Here is an 18,365-nt window from a genome sequence, read left to right on the forward strand (position 1 = left end):
TGCTCCTTCCTTCAGCATCAGCAATGATTCAAAATGTCATGCTTTATACAAATTCAGAACTCTCTGCCTGCCCCCTAACTTTTTTTTTTAATCACAGCGTATGACTGTTGAAGTTGGTATCTGGCAAAATTAAAACATTTAATTTAGGGGATGGAACCTATAACCAAGGTGTTTGCAAACTCAGTTCAGTGAGATTACTTGGGCTAACTTGATGTGTGAAAGGCCTAAGGAGAAAAAGAATCTTTTCAAACCCAGAAGGCAACTTCTTGTCAGCTATCAGGCTGGAGGCCCCTTTGGATCTTGTGGGCTGCATTTTATGAATTCATTGAGACTGTCTGTATCTTTGGTCGACTCTGTAAACATCTGATTGTGTCCACATGATTCTGTTCCTTTGGAACCCAACTATTTTTCTTATAATTTCTGCCCCACAAATTCCTCACAAGTTCAACAACAAGCAGGCTTATTCCACAGTCATCCTTGTAAGTTTCCCTTACACATTAATGTTAACATCTGGTGTTACTCTATTTAGAACCTTAGTGCGAATATTCTACTTAGAACCCTAGGGCTTCAGCTTGGTCCCCACTGTTCATTACCCCGGTGTAACTTTTTCCAAGCCCATAAGTCTCTCTGACTCTCCTAGAAGTCTGTCTTTAGTATTCAGCCACATTTCTACTCCTAAACCAAGCTCTAGTTCTTGAGGTTCTGCAGACTGTTTTCCTTCTCCATAAAATGAGTGTAATGAGTGTACCTACCTTGTAAGATTATTGTGAGGATTAAATATGTTAGTACACTTGATGCACTAAAAATATGCGGCCCATTGCAAGTGCTCAATAATTTGTTCATTATTATCTTATTGAGCTACACGTCTTGTTTACTGGGGGCAATAGTTCTCATTCACTGTTTGTCAAAGTGTTGCTCCTAGTTCAAAAGGATTTGATAAAGTGGGTAAAGGAGAGAAAGCAATAAAACTTTTCTCTCTGATTTTGAGCCTTGATGATTAGTCCTCGGGCTAATTTTAAACATGAAGATGATTTAGAGGAAAGACTAAATACCTTCCTTTCAGTTCAGGTCTGCTGGGTTCAACACAGTTATTTGCATGAAAGGACAACAATAGCACTATTAGGTTTATTTTTAAAAAAGATAAGTAGATCTTTCTTCCTCCCAGTGTCTCATGAGAATAGTGTGAATTCACAGGGACGGCACATAGAACCATTATATTCTCTACCCAAAATGGATACAGGACACATCAGCAATCTTAAGATGGAGAAACTGGGCAGAGAGATTGACTTAGGAGAGATGGAGATAATTTAATGTTAGACATGTGGTAGTTGAGTTAAAAATAAAGCATTTGGATAGAAAAATCTTTATGAAATTAAGAATGTGAAAGTATAGTGAGAGAAATTAGAATAAGAAAACAGATACAAAAATTTTCAGTGGTCTAAAGCTGACCTCTAAAACCATGAAAACAAATGTCTCCCTTGGGAGAGAATGCAGAAATAGAACATGAGGGTCCATTATCCCACTTTCGTGTAGGATGTTTTTAAGCTTAGAATACTTTTGAGATTGCTCTTTGACTTCTTTTTTTTTCCAGAAACAAAACCATGGGCAGTGTATGCTGGGCTGTTAGGGGGTGTCATCATGATTCTCATCATGGTGGTAATACTACAGCTGAGAAGAAGAGGTAGGTGTCTGGCAATAAAGAGATTCTTATCACACTCTCTGTGGTAAGCATGGGACCTCTCTCCACAGGCTCAGACTTGCTCTCACCACTTTGGCTTTCTGCATGGAGCCGCCTTTGCAAAAATAGTAGATAAACATATCCTGGGACCTTGCTTAATTCAATCTAATTCAACATGTCTTGATCCCCTCTACTAGGCTATGGAGAGAAATAGAAGAGCCACAGGTTCTAATGTGAGAGACATTATTCAGATAATTTCAGTTTAGTTTGACTAGCACTGCCGTCAGGGTAAATGCAGGATGCTGAAGAGGTGTACAAGAAGTTTAAGAGTATTCACTGGGAACAGAATTCAGAATATTATTGGATCTCATCCAAAAAGTCACCAGGGTTAGAATGAAACCAATAAGGCACAATTATTCCCCTGCAGTTTAAGTGCCTAGAGGTACCATCCCCTGTCCTCTCTTCCAAATTTCCCTATGATTCAATATCTCAGGGCATTGTGCTCCCCTCAGCCACCTTGACTACTACCAACCAATACTGGAGTCAAAATGTCCTGACCCAAGACCAGGACAGATGCCCTGGCTGCCTTCCCATGGTAAGAATAGAACTTGATCCTCATAACACTGAGCTGATGACTGATTTCATTCTCAAGTAGATCAATGTCATCTACACGCAACCTTCTTAGAAAAGCCCTTACCTCAGCACTCTGATGTTGGTTTTGCTTATATAAAAAAATCTAGATCATAGCACAGCGACCTACTTGTGTCTCATTTCCTCCATCTAAGAGTTAGCCAGGGAGGAGGGATGAGTGATTCAGATAGAAATTAGGTTGACAGCCTATGGGGCTGGGGGTAGGGCAATCACATTTAGCTTGTACTATAAGGAAATAGTGAGATACCCAGGATGAGAAAACTGAACTGAACTTATCCACATTAACCTACCTAGCAAAATTGCTGGGATCGTATGCCATACTCCTTCCTCAACTACACTTGGCTTATCACATGGTTGTGCTCTAAGGGAATAGTGCTCCCCATCCCACAATTCCCCACTACCTTCCCCAACACATATACCCATCCTCACCTCATCCCCATTCACCATTTGTCCCTTGTAAGTTAGCAACACACAAAACTCTGCCTCAAACTTGTGGTAAAATTTATATTTAGTTGCTGTACCTTTCACAAAACCTTGCTAAAGGAATTATATTGGCAGCTTCTAATGATATAATCGTCAGAATGCAGCCTGATGCTGAAGGCTTTTCAATGGACTCTTTGGCAATTTCATGTCCAGGAGAATACACTGATTAAGAATGTGGGTATAGGCGTTAGACAAACTTACATTCAGATGTAGATTTTGCTACTGACAAGCTGTGTGATCAAATGACTTAACTTCTCATCTGCAAAACAGGGGTAATACTATGTACGTCATGGTATTGTGGTGGAGATTGGTATCAATACACAGAAAACACTGAACACAGTGGTTCCCATCGATGGGTGATAGATAGATAGATACATAGACAGATAGATACAGAGACAGATAGACAAATCTCTTAGTGTAGATGAATTAAAATGGCAATCTTTAAGTGCTATGGCCAGGAAAGGCTGCACTGGAAGCATCTAGAAACAATACCTAGAACAGATTTAAAATATTTTAAGTCATGGTAACATAAGACTTTATGCTTCCGGTAAAAGTTGAAAAGGATATTAGATACTCTATGCCCTCATTTTACAGTTATGGTAAGAGAAAAGACCCACTGAGATGACATGATTTGTCCAATGCCACACAGCTAATAATGGCTACAATGTAGATGTCCTAATTTTAAGGCCAAGACTTTTTCATTAGAGCCTAAGACCTTGCTGACTTGGAGCCGAGTTGAGCTTACTCCTAAAAACCTGTTCTTGCACTGGGGAAAATAACCTGAAACTAAATTATCTTGGTCCAATGGTCCTTTTAAGCAGCAACTATCAACCTCACCTCTTCCATCTGTCTGACCATTTAGGACTGTCCTCCCAGTTCTACATTTGAGTCTGAGCTGACCTGCAAGACTGAAAGTCTTTGAGGACTGCAGTCTGTTCTCTACTCCATTTGTAGCCACTACAGCATCTAGGAGAGTGCTGGGCAGGCATGTCTTACTTTGCAAACACTCGGGACTAACTTGTACCTCCTCTGCTACCTCCAACTGCTTCTTGAGTCCTCCCCTCCATTTTACACACACACACACACACACACACACACACACACACGCACTCACTCACACTCCTCAGTCAGGATCAACTCTGACCAAAAAAGTGAAGTTGAAACTACTAGGCACACCGTGCTCATACTCACACACAAAAACTCCGATGCTGACTTTCCTTGAATTCCTGGAACTTCATCAGTGTCTGCTCCACATTTCCTCCCCAGGACTCACACCCTCATGCAGCACATTCCACCATGCTCACCACATACACACTGGGCCTTTCCCTTCCAAAGAAAAATGTGCCTCTCCTAAAAATGCTATTTCCTCAGAGACGTGCCTTTTTTTTTTTTTTTTTTTTGAGACAGATTGTTGCTCTGTCACTCAGGCTGGAGTGTAATGGCATGATCTCAGCTCACTGCAACCTCCGTCTCCTGGGCTCAAGCAGTTCTTCTGTCTCAGCCCCCTGAGTAGCTGGAATTATAGGCGCATGCCTCCACGCCTGGCTAATTTTTGTATTTTTAGTAGAGACAGGGTTTCCCCACGTTGGCCAGGCTGGTCTCGAACTCCTGACCTCGTGATCTGCCCACCTCGGCCTCCCATAGTGCTGGGATTACAGGCGTGAGCCACTGCACCCAGCCCAGTTTTTTAAGAGAGTAAATTAACGTGTTAAAATAAGTCTACCCTAAAGGCTGTGATTTTCTGGGTCTAGCCTCCATTGCCTCTGCCTGGACTTTGCAATAATCCCATAATAAACCTCCATGCTTCAGTTTGCCACTTTCCCACCATCCTTACTGCTGCATGATGTATACAAAGGATACTGTGCAACTTTAGAAAGAATGAGATAGGTCTACTGTGCTAACATGAAAAGTGTCCTCAAGACATTTTAAGTGAAAAGATCAAGTTACAGAGAAGTGTGTGCAGAATGACACCAATTGTGTGAAAAAAAGTCTATATAAGTATAGCAAATATCCAGAACTGCATTGTCTAATATGGTAGTCACTAGCCACATGTGGCTTTTTAAATTTAAATTAATTTGAATTAAATAAAATTTAAAATTCAGTGACATTAGTCACAGTTCAGCTGCTCCATAGCCCCGTGTCTGTAAGCTGTATTAGACACTGCAGATATGGAACATTTCCATCATCTCAGAAAGTTCTGTTGCACAAAGCTGATCTACAGGGATATACACCAAACTTTTAAAAATGGTTTCTTCTTTTTTTTCCCCCACTTCTTTTCACAGGTATTGAAAAATATGGTTTCTTTTGGGAATGAAATTGGGTTGGTTAATGAAGAAAGGGGATTTATACTTTTTACTTTATATATCTCTTCACAATTTTTATTTTATGATGAGAATAAATTACTCCTATAATTTAAAAAGAAAGCTTTTCAAAATTGGCTAAAAATTAAAATGTTCTGCAACTTATTAATTTCCAGAGACCCTAGGCCCTGAGCAAAATTTCCAGATGGTGGGCAACAGAATGACACTGTTGCTTTATTTTCTAAATAGTCCCAGGTAGAACATCCCTCCTACATGTCCCCCGACCCTTACCTCCCACACATCAATTCCCCCAGAAATAGGGAGGTGAGAAAGCTGCCAGTGAAGCAACATACTACCAGCTGGAAAATACAAAAGAGGTATAAACAACTAGCCCTGCCCTCAAAGAACTTAGAATCCTATTAGGAGACCAGATATGCACATTGAGCAACAGAGATTAAACTAATTGAATGGTACACCAATGAGAAAAACACCTAATGCATATTGGGTATTTGTTATGCACCAGGCAATGTTCTAAACACTTTACAAGTGGTATCTCATTTAATTATCACAACAGCCCGGTGAGGCAGGTATTTCAAATCCCATTTCACAGATAGGCCTAGAGTGATCAAGTAACTAACCTAAGACAATATGACAAATGTCCAGGGGGGTTGGGACTCAGGGCTTTGTTTCTATTGTACCCTTGGGGAAAGTGGGTATGCAAAGGACAGTAAAGACCAGACAGGTCTGAGTAAGGAGCTCCTGCTGGGGACCAGAGAGAGATAACTATTCTGGTTTCTTTTCACCAGGTAAAACGGACCATTACCAGACAACAATGGAAAAAAAAAGCCTTACGATCTATGCCCAAGTCCAGAAACCAGGTGTAAGTTCTATGTTTTGTTTGAGATGAACCTGTCATGTTTCCTAGAGGATTCCTGGCCAGTCTACCTTGCCTGTTGGACATTCACAGTTTTCCACCCAGAGCAGAGAAAAGTAGGGAACGGGAGTCAAGAAGAGTTCTCCTAAAGGTCACTAAACGTTAGTGTTTGAAATAATGGGCAACACTGGATAATTTTCTGGTCATGTTTCTTCATAGGAAAAAAATGAAGAAGCTGGAAATACATACTGTATGACTCTTTCCAGCTCTGGCACTGTAGGAGTCTAGGGTTCCATGTTACTCAATTATTTCCTTTTCTAGGGAAAAGAGTGCAGGCTTGAGGAGAGAGGAGAAGGTTTGGAAAAGCTATTGTGTGACATGTTGGACTGATCCAAGTTTAGGATTTACTAAGTGCGAAAATGACAAGGAAGGTAGGATCTTCAAAATTCTAGCTAGAGTGTGGTTAAAGAGATGAAAGATGAGATGGAAGAAAGAAAACTGTGATAGAGTGATCACTGGACTAAGAAGTGAAGGATGGAAAAAGTGGATGCATGGTGAAGTTGAGAAGCAGATATGCTTGAAGGAAGGGATAGAGACGCTAAAAGGATTGTGGTTAGATGTAGAGACACTAGTTTTTCAACATGAAGGCAATTCTTGGTATTGTATAGGCCAGAATCTGGCCATCTGGGGTGTAGGAAGAGGCAAATTCTTGAGTAAAGGATGTGAAGGTAAAGACAGTTTTGATAGTACCTTAGAAAATTGCATCAAAAGACAGCAAATGCACTTCTGAGAACCAGGAGATGGACTCTTGAACAAAGTTCTAATTTCTGCTGTCCCCTAGTGGCCTGGAGGGCTTATTACACAACCCAACTCCATCCTTCCCCCAACTAAACTCCATTTAAATAGATGAGAATCCCAAGAGTAACCCTTTCCCCCCATGCTCTCATCTGCATGTTTAGGTAACCGGGTTCATCTTTACCATAGTGTCTTCCCTCACTACTCTATCCTATGCTGCTAGCCTTCCTCTTTTTTACTGTGAAGCATGATATATGGTAGTCACTAGCCACATGTAGCTTTTTAAATTTAAATTAATTTGAATTAAATAAAATTTAAAATTCAGTGGCATTCATCAGTTCAGGACTGCCCTCCCAGTTCTACATTTGAGTCTGAGCTGACCTGCAAGACTGAAAGTCTTTGAGGACTGGAGTCTGTTCTCTACTCTATTTGTAGTCACTATACACCTAGGAGAGTGCTGGGCAGCCATGTCTTACTTTGCAAACACTCGAGGGGACTAACTTCCACCTCCTCTGCTGCTTCCAACTGCTTCTAATCACACTTTGAGTCCTCTCCTCCATTTTACACACACACACTCACATACACACACTCACATACACACACTCATGCATACTCAATCCTCAGTCAGGATCAACTCTGACCAAAAAAGTACACAACACATTAATGTCAGCTCAGTGAATTACCCTTAAGCACATATCTCTATATTTGGTAAAGCAAGTCTTCCTAATTTGTTTTGCTGCAAAAGTTTTTGGCTATTCTTGTTCCTTTGTACTTTCATATGTATTTTAGAATCAACTTATCAAGTACCACAAAAAGAAAAAAATTATTAGAATTGTATTGAGTCTACAGATCTATATGAGGAGAAATTACATTTTTCAGTGTTGCGTGCTTTTTGTTTTTTGACAGAGTCTTGCTTTATCGCCCAGGCTGGAGTGCAGTGGTGTGATCTGGGCTCACTACAACCTCCGCCTCCTGGGTTCAAGCGATTCTCCTGCCTCAGCCTTCTAAGTAGCTGAGATTACAGGCACCTGCCACCACACCCGGCTAATTTTTGTATCTTTAGTAGAGATGGGGTTTCACCATGTTGGCGAGGCTGGTCTCAAACTGCAAACCTCAAGTGATCCGCCCACCTCAGCCTCCCAAAGTGCTGGGATTACAGATGTGAGCCACTGTGCCTGGCCTCAGTATTGAGTCTTCTAATACCATAAAACTACCACCCAGATCAAAGACTAGAACATTGCCCATACTTCCTGAAGGCCTCCTGTGCCACTTCCCAATCATTACTTCCTCTCTCCTCCCCAAAGATAACCACTATCCTGACTTCTAGAAATATAGGTTAGCTTTGTCCTTTTTTATTTCTGAACTTTATAAAAATTGAATTCTTTGTTCTTTTTTCTCTCATGTCTGATTTATTTTGCTCAATATTATCTTTATGAGATTCATACATGTCTTTGAATTTAGATATAATGCATTCTTTTTCATTGCTGCATAGAATATAAACGTATGGATATACTAGAGTTTATTTATCCAGTTGACTATTGATGGACATGTGGGTTATTTCCAGTTTGAGGCTATTATGAAAGTTGCAGCTGTGAACATTCATATGCAAGCCGTTAAGTGGACATGTGCATATATTTTTTGTTGGGTATATACCTACATGTACCTAGAAGTAGAATTGCTGAATCATAGAGTATGCGTATCTCCAAATTGACTAGATAAGGCCGAGCTGTTTTTCAAAGTGGGCGTATCCATTTACTTTTCTAACAGCTGCATATGAGAGTCTCAATTGCTATGCCTTTTTTTTTTTAAGACAGAGTTTCACTCTGTTGCCTAGGCTGGAGTGCAGTGGCGCGATCTTGTCTCACTGCAACCTCTGCCTCCTGGGTTCAAGCCATTCTCCTGTCTCGGCCTCCCAAGCAGCTGGGATTACAGGTGCGTGCCACCACACCCGGCTCATTGTTGTATTTTTAGTAGAGACAGGGTTTCACCATGTTGGTCAGGGTGGTCTCAAACTCCTGATCTCAGGAGATCTGCCTGCCTCAGCATCCCAAAGTGCTAGGATTACAGGCATGAGCCACCGCTCCTGGCCTCAATTGCTATGCATTCTAATGAAAACTTGGTATTAACAGTCTAATTTTAGTCCTACTGTTGGATGTGTCTTATTATGCTTTTATTCCACATCTCTGTAATTATTAAGGAAGTTGAACAACTTTTCATATGTTTATTGGCCATATTAAAATTCTTTCTTAAAGTGCCCGTTTAATCTCTTGCCCATTTCCCTTTGAGGTTTAGTCTTTCTTTCATGGACTAGTATATGCTTTTCATATATTTTGGATATGCGCCCTTTGGCAGATACGTCAGCAAATACCTTCACTCATCTGTAGCTTGCCTTTGGAATTTCTCAGAGATACCTACTGATAAAGAGAAGGTCTTAATTTTGTTGTAGACCAATTTAGTCTAGTCCTTTTTAAGCATTACTGGATTTTATTTGCTAACATTTTGTTAAGAGTTTTGTTTTCCACTTATGTTTCTGAGTGAAATTGGCCTGTAATTCTCTTGTGTAATGCTTTTTTTTTTTAAGAAGGCACTGCAGTGTCTGGTGTATAGCATTCTTGTGAATATATCTAACTGGGATACAAGTTGAGGTAGAAATACTTCAAATGTCCTTAAAAAATAAGTAACAGAGTTCTTCCTGGACTCTTCTTTAATCACAAGCCTCACATTGATCCCAAAATGACACAGAGCCACTCTACCTAATACCCACATCACGGTAAAGTTGGTCGCTCTCCTGTTAAAAATTCAGACTTTAAGAACTGAAAGGGACCTGGGTAGTCATGCCCAACCAGTGGGGTTTTGATATAAAGATTTATGCTAATTCACATAAGGAGTTGGGGTATGTGTTAGTTTCCTAGGGCTGCCTTAATAAATTACTGGAAACTTGGTGGCTTAAAACAACAGAAATTGATTCTCTAACAGTTCTGGAGGTCAGAAGTCCAAAATCAAGGAGCCACATCCTCAGGGCCACACTCCCTCTGGAGGCTTTAGGAGAAAATCCTCTTTGCCTCTTCCAGCATCTGGCGGCTCCAGGCTCTCCGTGGCATTTGTTGGCTTGTAGTTGTGTATCTGCAATTTTTGCCTTCATCTTCACATGAGCTCCCTCTCTGTGTCTTCTTCTTTTCCATCTTTTGTAAGGACACTCATCATCAGACTTAGGACTTATTCTAATCCAGATGACCTTATTTTGAAATCCTTATCTTGACATCTGTGAAGACCTTTATTCAAATAAAGTCACATTTTGAGATTCTGGGTGGACATATCTTTTGGGGCCACAGTTCAACCCACCACAGGGTGCATTTCCTTTTTGTTATTCTCTGCGATATTTGGGTAGGATGTCTTATTTCTCCCCTTAAATATTTGGTAGAAATTGCTAGTAAAGCTATCTGAGACTGGGGTTTCTTTGGTGGAAATTTTTTTAAGTTATATTTTTATTATTCAATTTTGTCCTCTACATATTAGTGAACAACGTTTTTCTGTCTTTTTAGTGGCTACCCTAGAAATTATAAAATACAACTTTGACTTACCAAAGTCTAAGGTTTACTTCCCTCCTGCATAATACTTTAAGTCCACAATAATTTCACCTCTTGATTTATGTGACCGTTTGGTCATTATTTGAATTTCATATATTTTTAAACAGACAAGACATAATTATTCTGGTTTTGAGACAGATCTTGCAGGCTCACCGCAGGATCATGGCCAGTTTCGGCTTCACCCCCAGTGGGATCAGCCATCCACCAGCCTGAATGTTTCACTGTGTTAGCCAGGATGGTCTTGATCTCCTGACCTCGTGATCTGCCTGCCTCGGCCTCCCAAAGTGCTGGGATTACAGGCGTGAGCCAACGCGCCCGGCCAAGACATAATTATTCTTGTTTTATATATATAAATATATACTTAGACTTACCCATATTTTCACAATTTTCTTTGTTCATATTTGTGATGTCTTTATGATGTCGTTTTAAAGACTGTAATAGGCCAGGCACGTTGGTTCACGCCTGTAATCCCAGCACTTTGGGAGGCTGAGGTGGGTGGATCACAAGGTCAGGAGATCAAGACCATCCTGGCTAACACGGTGAAAACTCGTCTCTACTAAAAATACAAAAAATTAGCCAGGTGAGGTGGCGGGCGCCTGTAGTCCCAGCTACTCGGGAGGCTGAGGCAGGAGAATGGTGTGAACCTGGGAGGTGGAGCTTGCAGTGAGCCAAGATCGTGCCACTGCACTCCAGCCTGGGTGACAGTGAGACTCCGTCTCAAAAAAAAAAAAAAAAAAGACAATTATTTAAAACTAACAATGCCTTTATTCTTATTTGTAATGGCTATAAAATATTTGTAATGGCTATAAAATAATCTTATAAAGAATATAATAACATGAAAATCACTTAACAAATGTTTACTGTGTGCTAGGAACTCTTCTAGGACTTATCAGAGCTACTACCTTGCAGAATTAATTCCAGGGGCCACCATTCACAAAAATTATGTGAAAGTAATGCCCCTGGAGTTGCTTGTAAATGATGCTCCCTAAAGATGTAAAAATCAGTGGTCCTAACAGAAGACGACAAGATACAAAAACATACTAACTTATTATATTTATGTTTAAAATAATTCCCTATGCCTGGATAAAAATCCTGAAGCGAACATTTAAGCACACACATAGTCTTAATAGGACTATGGGTGACTTCTTTTACATATTTTTCTCCTTTCTAAAACTTCTGAATTAATGTTAAAAATGTAAGTTATTTGTCTCCTTCTGCCTCTGGGTCAGGTCATGCTAAAGTTCTCCCAAACAGGAAGACCAGCAGAGGTTGCATCTGTTGATAAAGGTCTCTCTCTCTCTTTTTTTTTTTTTTTTTTGGGGGGGCGTAACAGTCTCACTCTGTTGCCAGGCTAGAGTGCTGTGACGTGATCTCAGCTCACTGCAACCTCCAGCTCCCTGGTTCAAGGGATTCTCCTGCCTCCGCCTCCCAAGTAGCTGGGATTACAGGCATGCGCCATTATTCCCAGCTAATTTTTGTGTTTTTAGTAGAGATGGGGTTTCACTATGTTGGCTAGGATGGTCTCAATCTCCTGACCTCGTGATCCACCCACCTCAGCCTCCCAAAGTGCTGGGATTACAGGCATGAGCCACCACGCCCGGCCAAATGTCTCTTAATAAACTGTTTTGATAGCTTCTTAATCTATCTCATCACTGCAAGAAATTCTTTCTTAAACTCAAAATTTCTTCGAAATGTATTTAAGAATTGTATGGGATCTTGAAAGTCATCTATCTGAACCACCCAATTACTGTTTGAATTATCTGCTACAACATTACTTCCAAAGTGTTGCCTAGCTCCTTTTTACCGAAATATAGTTTGTGAACAAGCAGCATCAGCATCACCTGGGACTTTATTAGAAATGCAGAATCAGGCCCTGCACCAGATCTTCTGAAATAGAATCAACCGTTTAACAAGATCCCCAAGTAATTCGTATGCACAATAAAAGTCAGCAGCACTGGTCTAGACCATGCCCGAGCACTTATAATTATAGGGGCTCATTGCCTGCCAAGGCAATTCATCCCACATTTGAGCATCTTTTACTATTAGAAAGATCTTTATTATATTGAATCAAAATATTTTCCCCAAATCCTAATCTTGGTTTAAACCTGAGATACTTTACAGACAAATTGAATTCCTTTTCTATATGGCAATTCATCAAATACATGAAGAGAAAAATTATGTCCCATCCCTTTTTCCTCCAATAAACTTTCCTAATTCCTTAACCCTTCCATCACATGACAAAATTCCAGGTTTTCTCGCATTAAAACACATGTGGTATGGCTTCAAGTCTGGCTCTATATTCAGGGAGAGTGGACAGCAGCATTATCCCATAACCAGTGTCCCCGAAATGTGTTGAATTAATGACTTCCGTATTGTAAGTGATGGCATCCGCATCTTACAAGGATGTGGTCTCAACTTATTTTGAGGTCTTTGTCCAAGTATTGTGGATTTTAATTCATTCAAAGTAACATCAACAAATATCAACTGAAGGGTTTATTTTTCTGTGTCCAATACTGTTCTGTGGGGAATACAAAAATATATAGCTTATTTCTCAAGGAATGTATAGACTGGAGAAACAACATATAAATATATCAGAATGTTTTAAGTATAGCATAGAGTGCCAAAATATGTAAATTAGACTTTAAATACCTGAGGAATTTAAGTAAGGGATAGGTCATTATAAGTTGAGTGACCAAAAAAGAATAGTGATAGAAAGGACATGCACCTTAAAAGAGCTTAAGGCAGGGGACTCCTGGCTTTGACACTTCTTGCATGTCCACAGTAGGAAAACATTTGATCTTTCTGAGCTGTAGCTTCGTCATCGGTGAAGTGTGAGTAACAACAGTATTTAACACATAGAGTGGTTGTGAGGCAAATGAGAGGACATATGTGAGGAGGAGGAAGAGTAGGAATGGCAGTGTGGGATGCAAGAACTCGGCATGGAGCCGGTGATATGAGTGAGACGGACTAAATTCTGTTGCTATTCTGTCCCCTCCAGCTGCCCCTGTAAGAGCCACACCAATTTCAGTTTCTTGTGAGGAAGACATTTAAAACATCTGGGAAGCATTGATGATGGATGAGGCTGCCTTGGGAGGTTGTGCACTCCAAGACGCCACTTGGGGAGTCCAAGCAAAGCCTGGGGAATTGAGTTCCAGAGAATTTGGGGGAGAATTCCCATCTGAGAAGGAGGTTGGACCAAATGACTCGAAGGAACTTTCTGCCTCAAGGCTTCTTGAGTCTGTGCTTCTCTATCAGAGAGTTGGGTGAGAACTAGCTCTCTCTGTTCAGCTAATCTGCTTTCTTTGCTTCTCTTGTAGCCTCTTCAGAAGAAACTTGACCCCTTCCCAGCTCAGGACCCTTGCACCACCATATATGTTGCTGCCACAGAGCCTGTCCCAGAGTCTGTCCAGGTGAGGCATCTCTCTGCCTACTCTCTGTAGAGAGGGAATACGTGGAGGAGGGGAAAATGAGGAAGTTTTTTTTTTAAGGTGGGGAGAGGGAGAGGATCAGGAAAAATAGCTATTGGGCACTAGGCTTCATACCTGGGTGACAAAATAATGTGTACAACAAATCCCCATGACACAAGTTTACCTATGTAACAAACCGGCACATGTACGCCTGAACTTAAAATAAAGGTAAAAAAAAAAAAAATTAAAATAAAAACAAATGAAACGAAACAGATTGACGAGTCCTGGACTGGGGAAGGGAGGCCACAGCATGCAGGCAAAAAGGAGTCTCTGTGGCCTTGGTTTTCCAGTTTCCATGAAACCCCCAATACCTGCTCACACAGGGCCACTGCTCACCCCCTGCTGGCCAGTGTTTCTCTGAGAGTTGTCCAAGGACCACATCAGAATTGGCCAGCGTACTTGTTAAAAATAAAGATTCCTAGGGCCTTCCACCTTGGATTCTGTTAAATGAAAATGTCTATGGAGAGTAGCCAAGGACCTACGTATTTAAAAAAACCCACACCCCAGGTAATTCTGATACACACTCAAGTTTAAGAACAGCAGCTGGAGTCCAGGAGTTCTCAACTCCAGCTACAAAACAGAATCACCAGGGAAGTGTTGTAAAAATGCTCATGCCTAGACTCTGTCCAGCCCCATTTGATCAGAATATTTAGGGGTGGAGATCTGCGTAGGTGTTAAGCCTAGAAGAGAATGTGAGGTGCAGCTCAAAATGAGACTTGCATCTTCTACCCTACTGCAAGATCAGCAGGGACTAAGTTTACTTCTGACAGGAATCTTTCCTTTACTGAATGAATATAAATAAATTCTGGGCTGAAATCTTTGCTCCATTTGGGCTTTTTCAGAAGAGAGCCCAGGATTATAGAGGCACAAAGGTCACACAAATGCCTGCATCCACCTTATTTTTCAAAGCTCCTACTGCACACACACTCACTCAGAAATGCCTGGGCAGGTGCCCTGTGACAAGATGACATCGATCTTCAACTTGGGGTCCATTCTCAGTTCACAGTCATATCTAAGAGGGAAGTAAAAATATAAACCTGCTTTCAAAAGCTTCAAAAAAAATATAGATTTTTAATGAAGTTTACTTAAGGACAAAAACAGTATGCTACAGCTAACATTTTATGGCAAAACCCCTTAAATTCTCTTTTCTTTGTTTCTTTGACATGAGAGATCTTTGCGCATAACCTTCTTCTCCCCTTCCTCTCTCCTGCCAATACCACTTTTCTCTTCTCCCTTTGAGTCCCACTAGACTTTTTAAGAACTCAATAATTTACAACTGCCTTGGCTTCCCAGATTGTGACCCATATGTAACAGCAAAACAAATGGTTTTCCTTACAAGGGGATGGAAGGGGAGAGGGCAAAGAGGGAGACAGGGCACTGAGTGCTGGTCCTCAGATCATGCTCCCCATAATGGCATGCTTCTGCTTGGAGGGGAGCTGTGGCCCTTGTTGCAGGTGGAGAAGCAGTGTGGGAACCCAAGTGCTGTCCCAGCAAGGCCCTGTCTGTGACAGACCCTGCACAAGCCATGATCTCTAAGACCCTTTCCTTTTCCTCAGCAGCGCTGTTTTCATTTGCATGCTGTGAAGTGAGTATCCAGTCCCTCTACTCACAGACTTCTGCTTTGTCCCCAGGAAACAAATTCCATCACAGTCTATGCTAGTGTGACACTTCCAGAGAGCTGACACCAGAGACCCAACAAAGGGACTTTCTGAAGGAAAATGGAAAAACCAAAATGAACACTGAACTTGGCCCCAGGCCCCAAGTTTCCTCTGACAGACATGCTACACGTCTGTACCCTTCTCAGATCAACTCCCTGGTGATGTTTCTTCCACATACATCTGTGAAATGAACAAGGAAGTGAGGCTTCCCAAGAATTTAGCTTGCTCTGCAGTGGCTGCAGGTGCAGAACAGAGCGTTACTTGATAACAGCATTCCATCTTTGTGTTGCAGCAGATGAAATGGACAGTAATGTGAGTTCAGACTTTGGGCATCTTGCTCTTGGCTAGAACTGGATAATAAAAATCAAAGACTGAAAGCCAGGACATCTGAGTACCTATCTCACACACTGGACCACCAGTCACAAAGTCTGGAAAAGTTTACATTTTGGCCATCTTTACTTTGTTTTGGGAGCTGATCATGATAACCTGCAGACCTGACCAAGCCTCTGTGCCTCAGTTTCTCTCTCAGGATAAAGAGCGAATAGAGGCTGAAGGGTGAATTTCTTATTATACATAAAACACTCTGATATTATTGTATAAAGGAAGCTAAGAATATTATTTTATTTGCAAAACCCAGAAGCTAAAAAGTCAATAAACAGAAAGAATGATTTTGAGATCTCTGAGTTTTGAACAGTGGACTGGAAACCATGTAAGAGCCTTAAAAGTACAGTTCTGTGCAAATGGCATTCAGTTTTAAAGAAAAAAGTAGCAAATGTTTGATGGTGCTGTTACAAAGGAGCTTGGAATACTCAGAGGAACTTGTCCCATGGTGATTTTTCACTTCTCAAAATGATATTTAAATACCAGTTCTCTGTTGATTCCCTTGAACAACAAACCTGGAACCTCAGCTAAGACTCTCTGTGACCAGATTCTGAACCTATCTTATATCCAGGGCTTCAAAGGATATTGCAGGTCAAGGTCTTTCCCAGGCACTTTCTACTCCCTGCATACCTCTCCTCACACTAAATTTATCTTCTAGTAGAAAATTAAGTTATTTTGGTCTAACAGCTTCAAATCATTGAATGCTCAATAACTTATTTTGCAAGCTGCAGGCAGAAAGAGCCTTTTTAAGTAAAGTCTTATATTTTTTCCTATTCTCTGCTTTCAGACAGGCTGTCTTCAATTTAAGCCCTTCTTTTTCTTATCGGTTCTTATATAAACTTGGCAAGTACTGTAAGGAACAGCCACTATCATACCATTGCATAATAAGGGGCACCAACTTCCCAGCTCAAAATTCAGGTCCTTATTGCATTGTATCTTACCTCCTCTATGAGGTCAATTCACATTGTGAGCCTGTTGCTTAGTGCATCTCGTTTCCTGGTACCAGCTTCTTTAATAGAGTTCTTAGTTGCAATCAACAGAAGCTGGCTTTGGCTTTTTTATGTAGAAAAGGAACCTATTGAAAAGATACTGATTGGTTCCAAAACTTCCAGAAGGTTCTGCAAAACCATGCTTTGAAAGTGAGCAGGAAAAGAGGAGACTAGGCTGTGGCTGGGAGCACAGCCAAAATTACAAAACCAGCCCAGGGATGACGATCCTGTTCATGCACAGCCACTGTCCCCAGCACTAGGCACAGACTCTACCACTGCCTCACTGTCTCTGCTGGACTTGGAAACTTGACATTACTGTTAATGCTGCACTGTCCGCCATGAAAATGAATTCTCCAGGGTCCCTTCTTCATCCTTTCATCTCTAGCTTATAATTCAAAGTCTGGGATTGAGTGGCCAATCCTAGGTCACATGTCCATGTCCTATCTCCAAGAGAGGCTGGGAATTGAATATCTGGCATTTTCCACTTTCACTTCTTATGAGTTAAGGAATTCTACAAATAATAGAAGTGGGATTCAGGTGCTAGGCAGACAAAAAAGCCTCACAATTATCCACTATGCCACCCTTGTATAACCTTATCCTCATTCACTGTCTACTCTCAAAACTGTGGAGCTACTGATGAAGATTTGTAAACCCTGGGCTTATGAGACCTTTACTACAACTCAGATTGCTCTAGAAGCTCAGTTCCCAGCACTTGGGTTTTTCCAGTAGCTGAATTCTACCTGATGGAAGGGCAGAAACAAAGGGTGAAGAAGAGGCTATCACTTCCAAGTATCCTGAACCCCTGGGCTCAAGACCTCATTGGGGAGGGAGTCTTTGGGGCCACCCACCAAACAGCACTGGCATTATGCCTCTCACCCTAGACCATGGTTACAAGTGGTGATACATTCACCACTCTCTAGTTTCCCCCCAAAGGCACTCCGGAGAGCGGGAGCTTGCCTTTTCCTCAGACTTAAAACAGTAAGTTTTCCCCGTGTTTCCCCTCTAATGCTGTTTTCTTTTGACCAAGCATGTCTGAATTCTACAGAAGTCAGGAGGAACACACCCATTCTTGGTTTGAAGGGACTGATGTTCTGAAGTACAACTGGGCACAGTTCCAGGCTCTTCAGGACGCTTCCTCCATTCACACAGCGGGGATGTGATTGTTACAGGGGGTGGTGTGTGCTGGCGGAGAAGCCACTGTGAATTGATTCTTCTTCTGAAGTTTATGTTTCTACTTTTTGGAAATGAATAAATTACAGCCAGTCCATCAAGGAAATTGCACTTTTGTCTTGTGTTTCCTAAAGGATTTATAACGCAGTAGTATGGCATGATGTGTTTCCTGGCCTTATGTCTCCATGCCACAGTTATGAAATGCTGAAGGAGGCAGATTTGATCAGATAGGGTGTGAGGTTGTCCCTTTCCTGGAGGTGGACAAGGGTTAGCTTGGCATCCCCTTCACCAAAGGTCAGGAACCACCCTCCACATGGAGAACTGTGTTGAAA

At 41.3% G+C, this 18,365-nt stretch overlaps 1 protein-coding gene across 3 annotated transcripts in view; it reads left to right on the forward strand.

Annotated features, from left to right (window-relative positions):
- SLAMF1 (signaling lymphocytic activation molecule family member 1) overlaps positions 1 to 18,139 on the forward strand; it is a 39,600-nt gene extending 21,461 nt beyond the window's left edge. The window contains exons 4-8 of one of the 3 annotated variants that reach the window (XM_032153974.2): positions 1,592 to 1,681; positions 2,191 to 2,273; positions 5,919 to 5,992; positions 13,686 to 13,778; positions 15,467 to 16,014. In XM_032153974.2, the coding sequence (XP_032009865.1) occupies positions 1,592 to 1,681; positions 2,191 to 2,273; positions 5,919 to 5,992; positions 13,686 to 13,778; positions 15,467 to 15,500 (374 nt within the window). In that variant the 3' untranslated portion in view covers positions 15,501 to 16,014. Of the gene's footprint in view, positions 1 to 1,591; positions 1,682 to 2,190; positions 2,274 to 5,918; positions 5,993 to 13,685; positions 13,779 to 15,466 lie in introns of all 3 variants that reach the window. The other 2 variants (XM_032153972.2, XM_032153973.2) reach the window with 2 other exon arrangements.
- The last annotated feature ends 226 nt before the right edge of the window (positions 18,140 to 18,365 follow it).

Source organism: Hylobates moloch, unplaced genomic scaffold (genome assembly GCF_009828535.3).
Source record: "Hylobates moloch isolate HMO894 unplaced genomic scaffold, HMol_V3 SCAFFOLD_5, whole genome shotgun sequence".
Lineage (NCBI taxonomy): Eukaryota > Metazoa > Chordata > Mammalia > Primates > Hylobatidae > Hylobates > Hylobates moloch.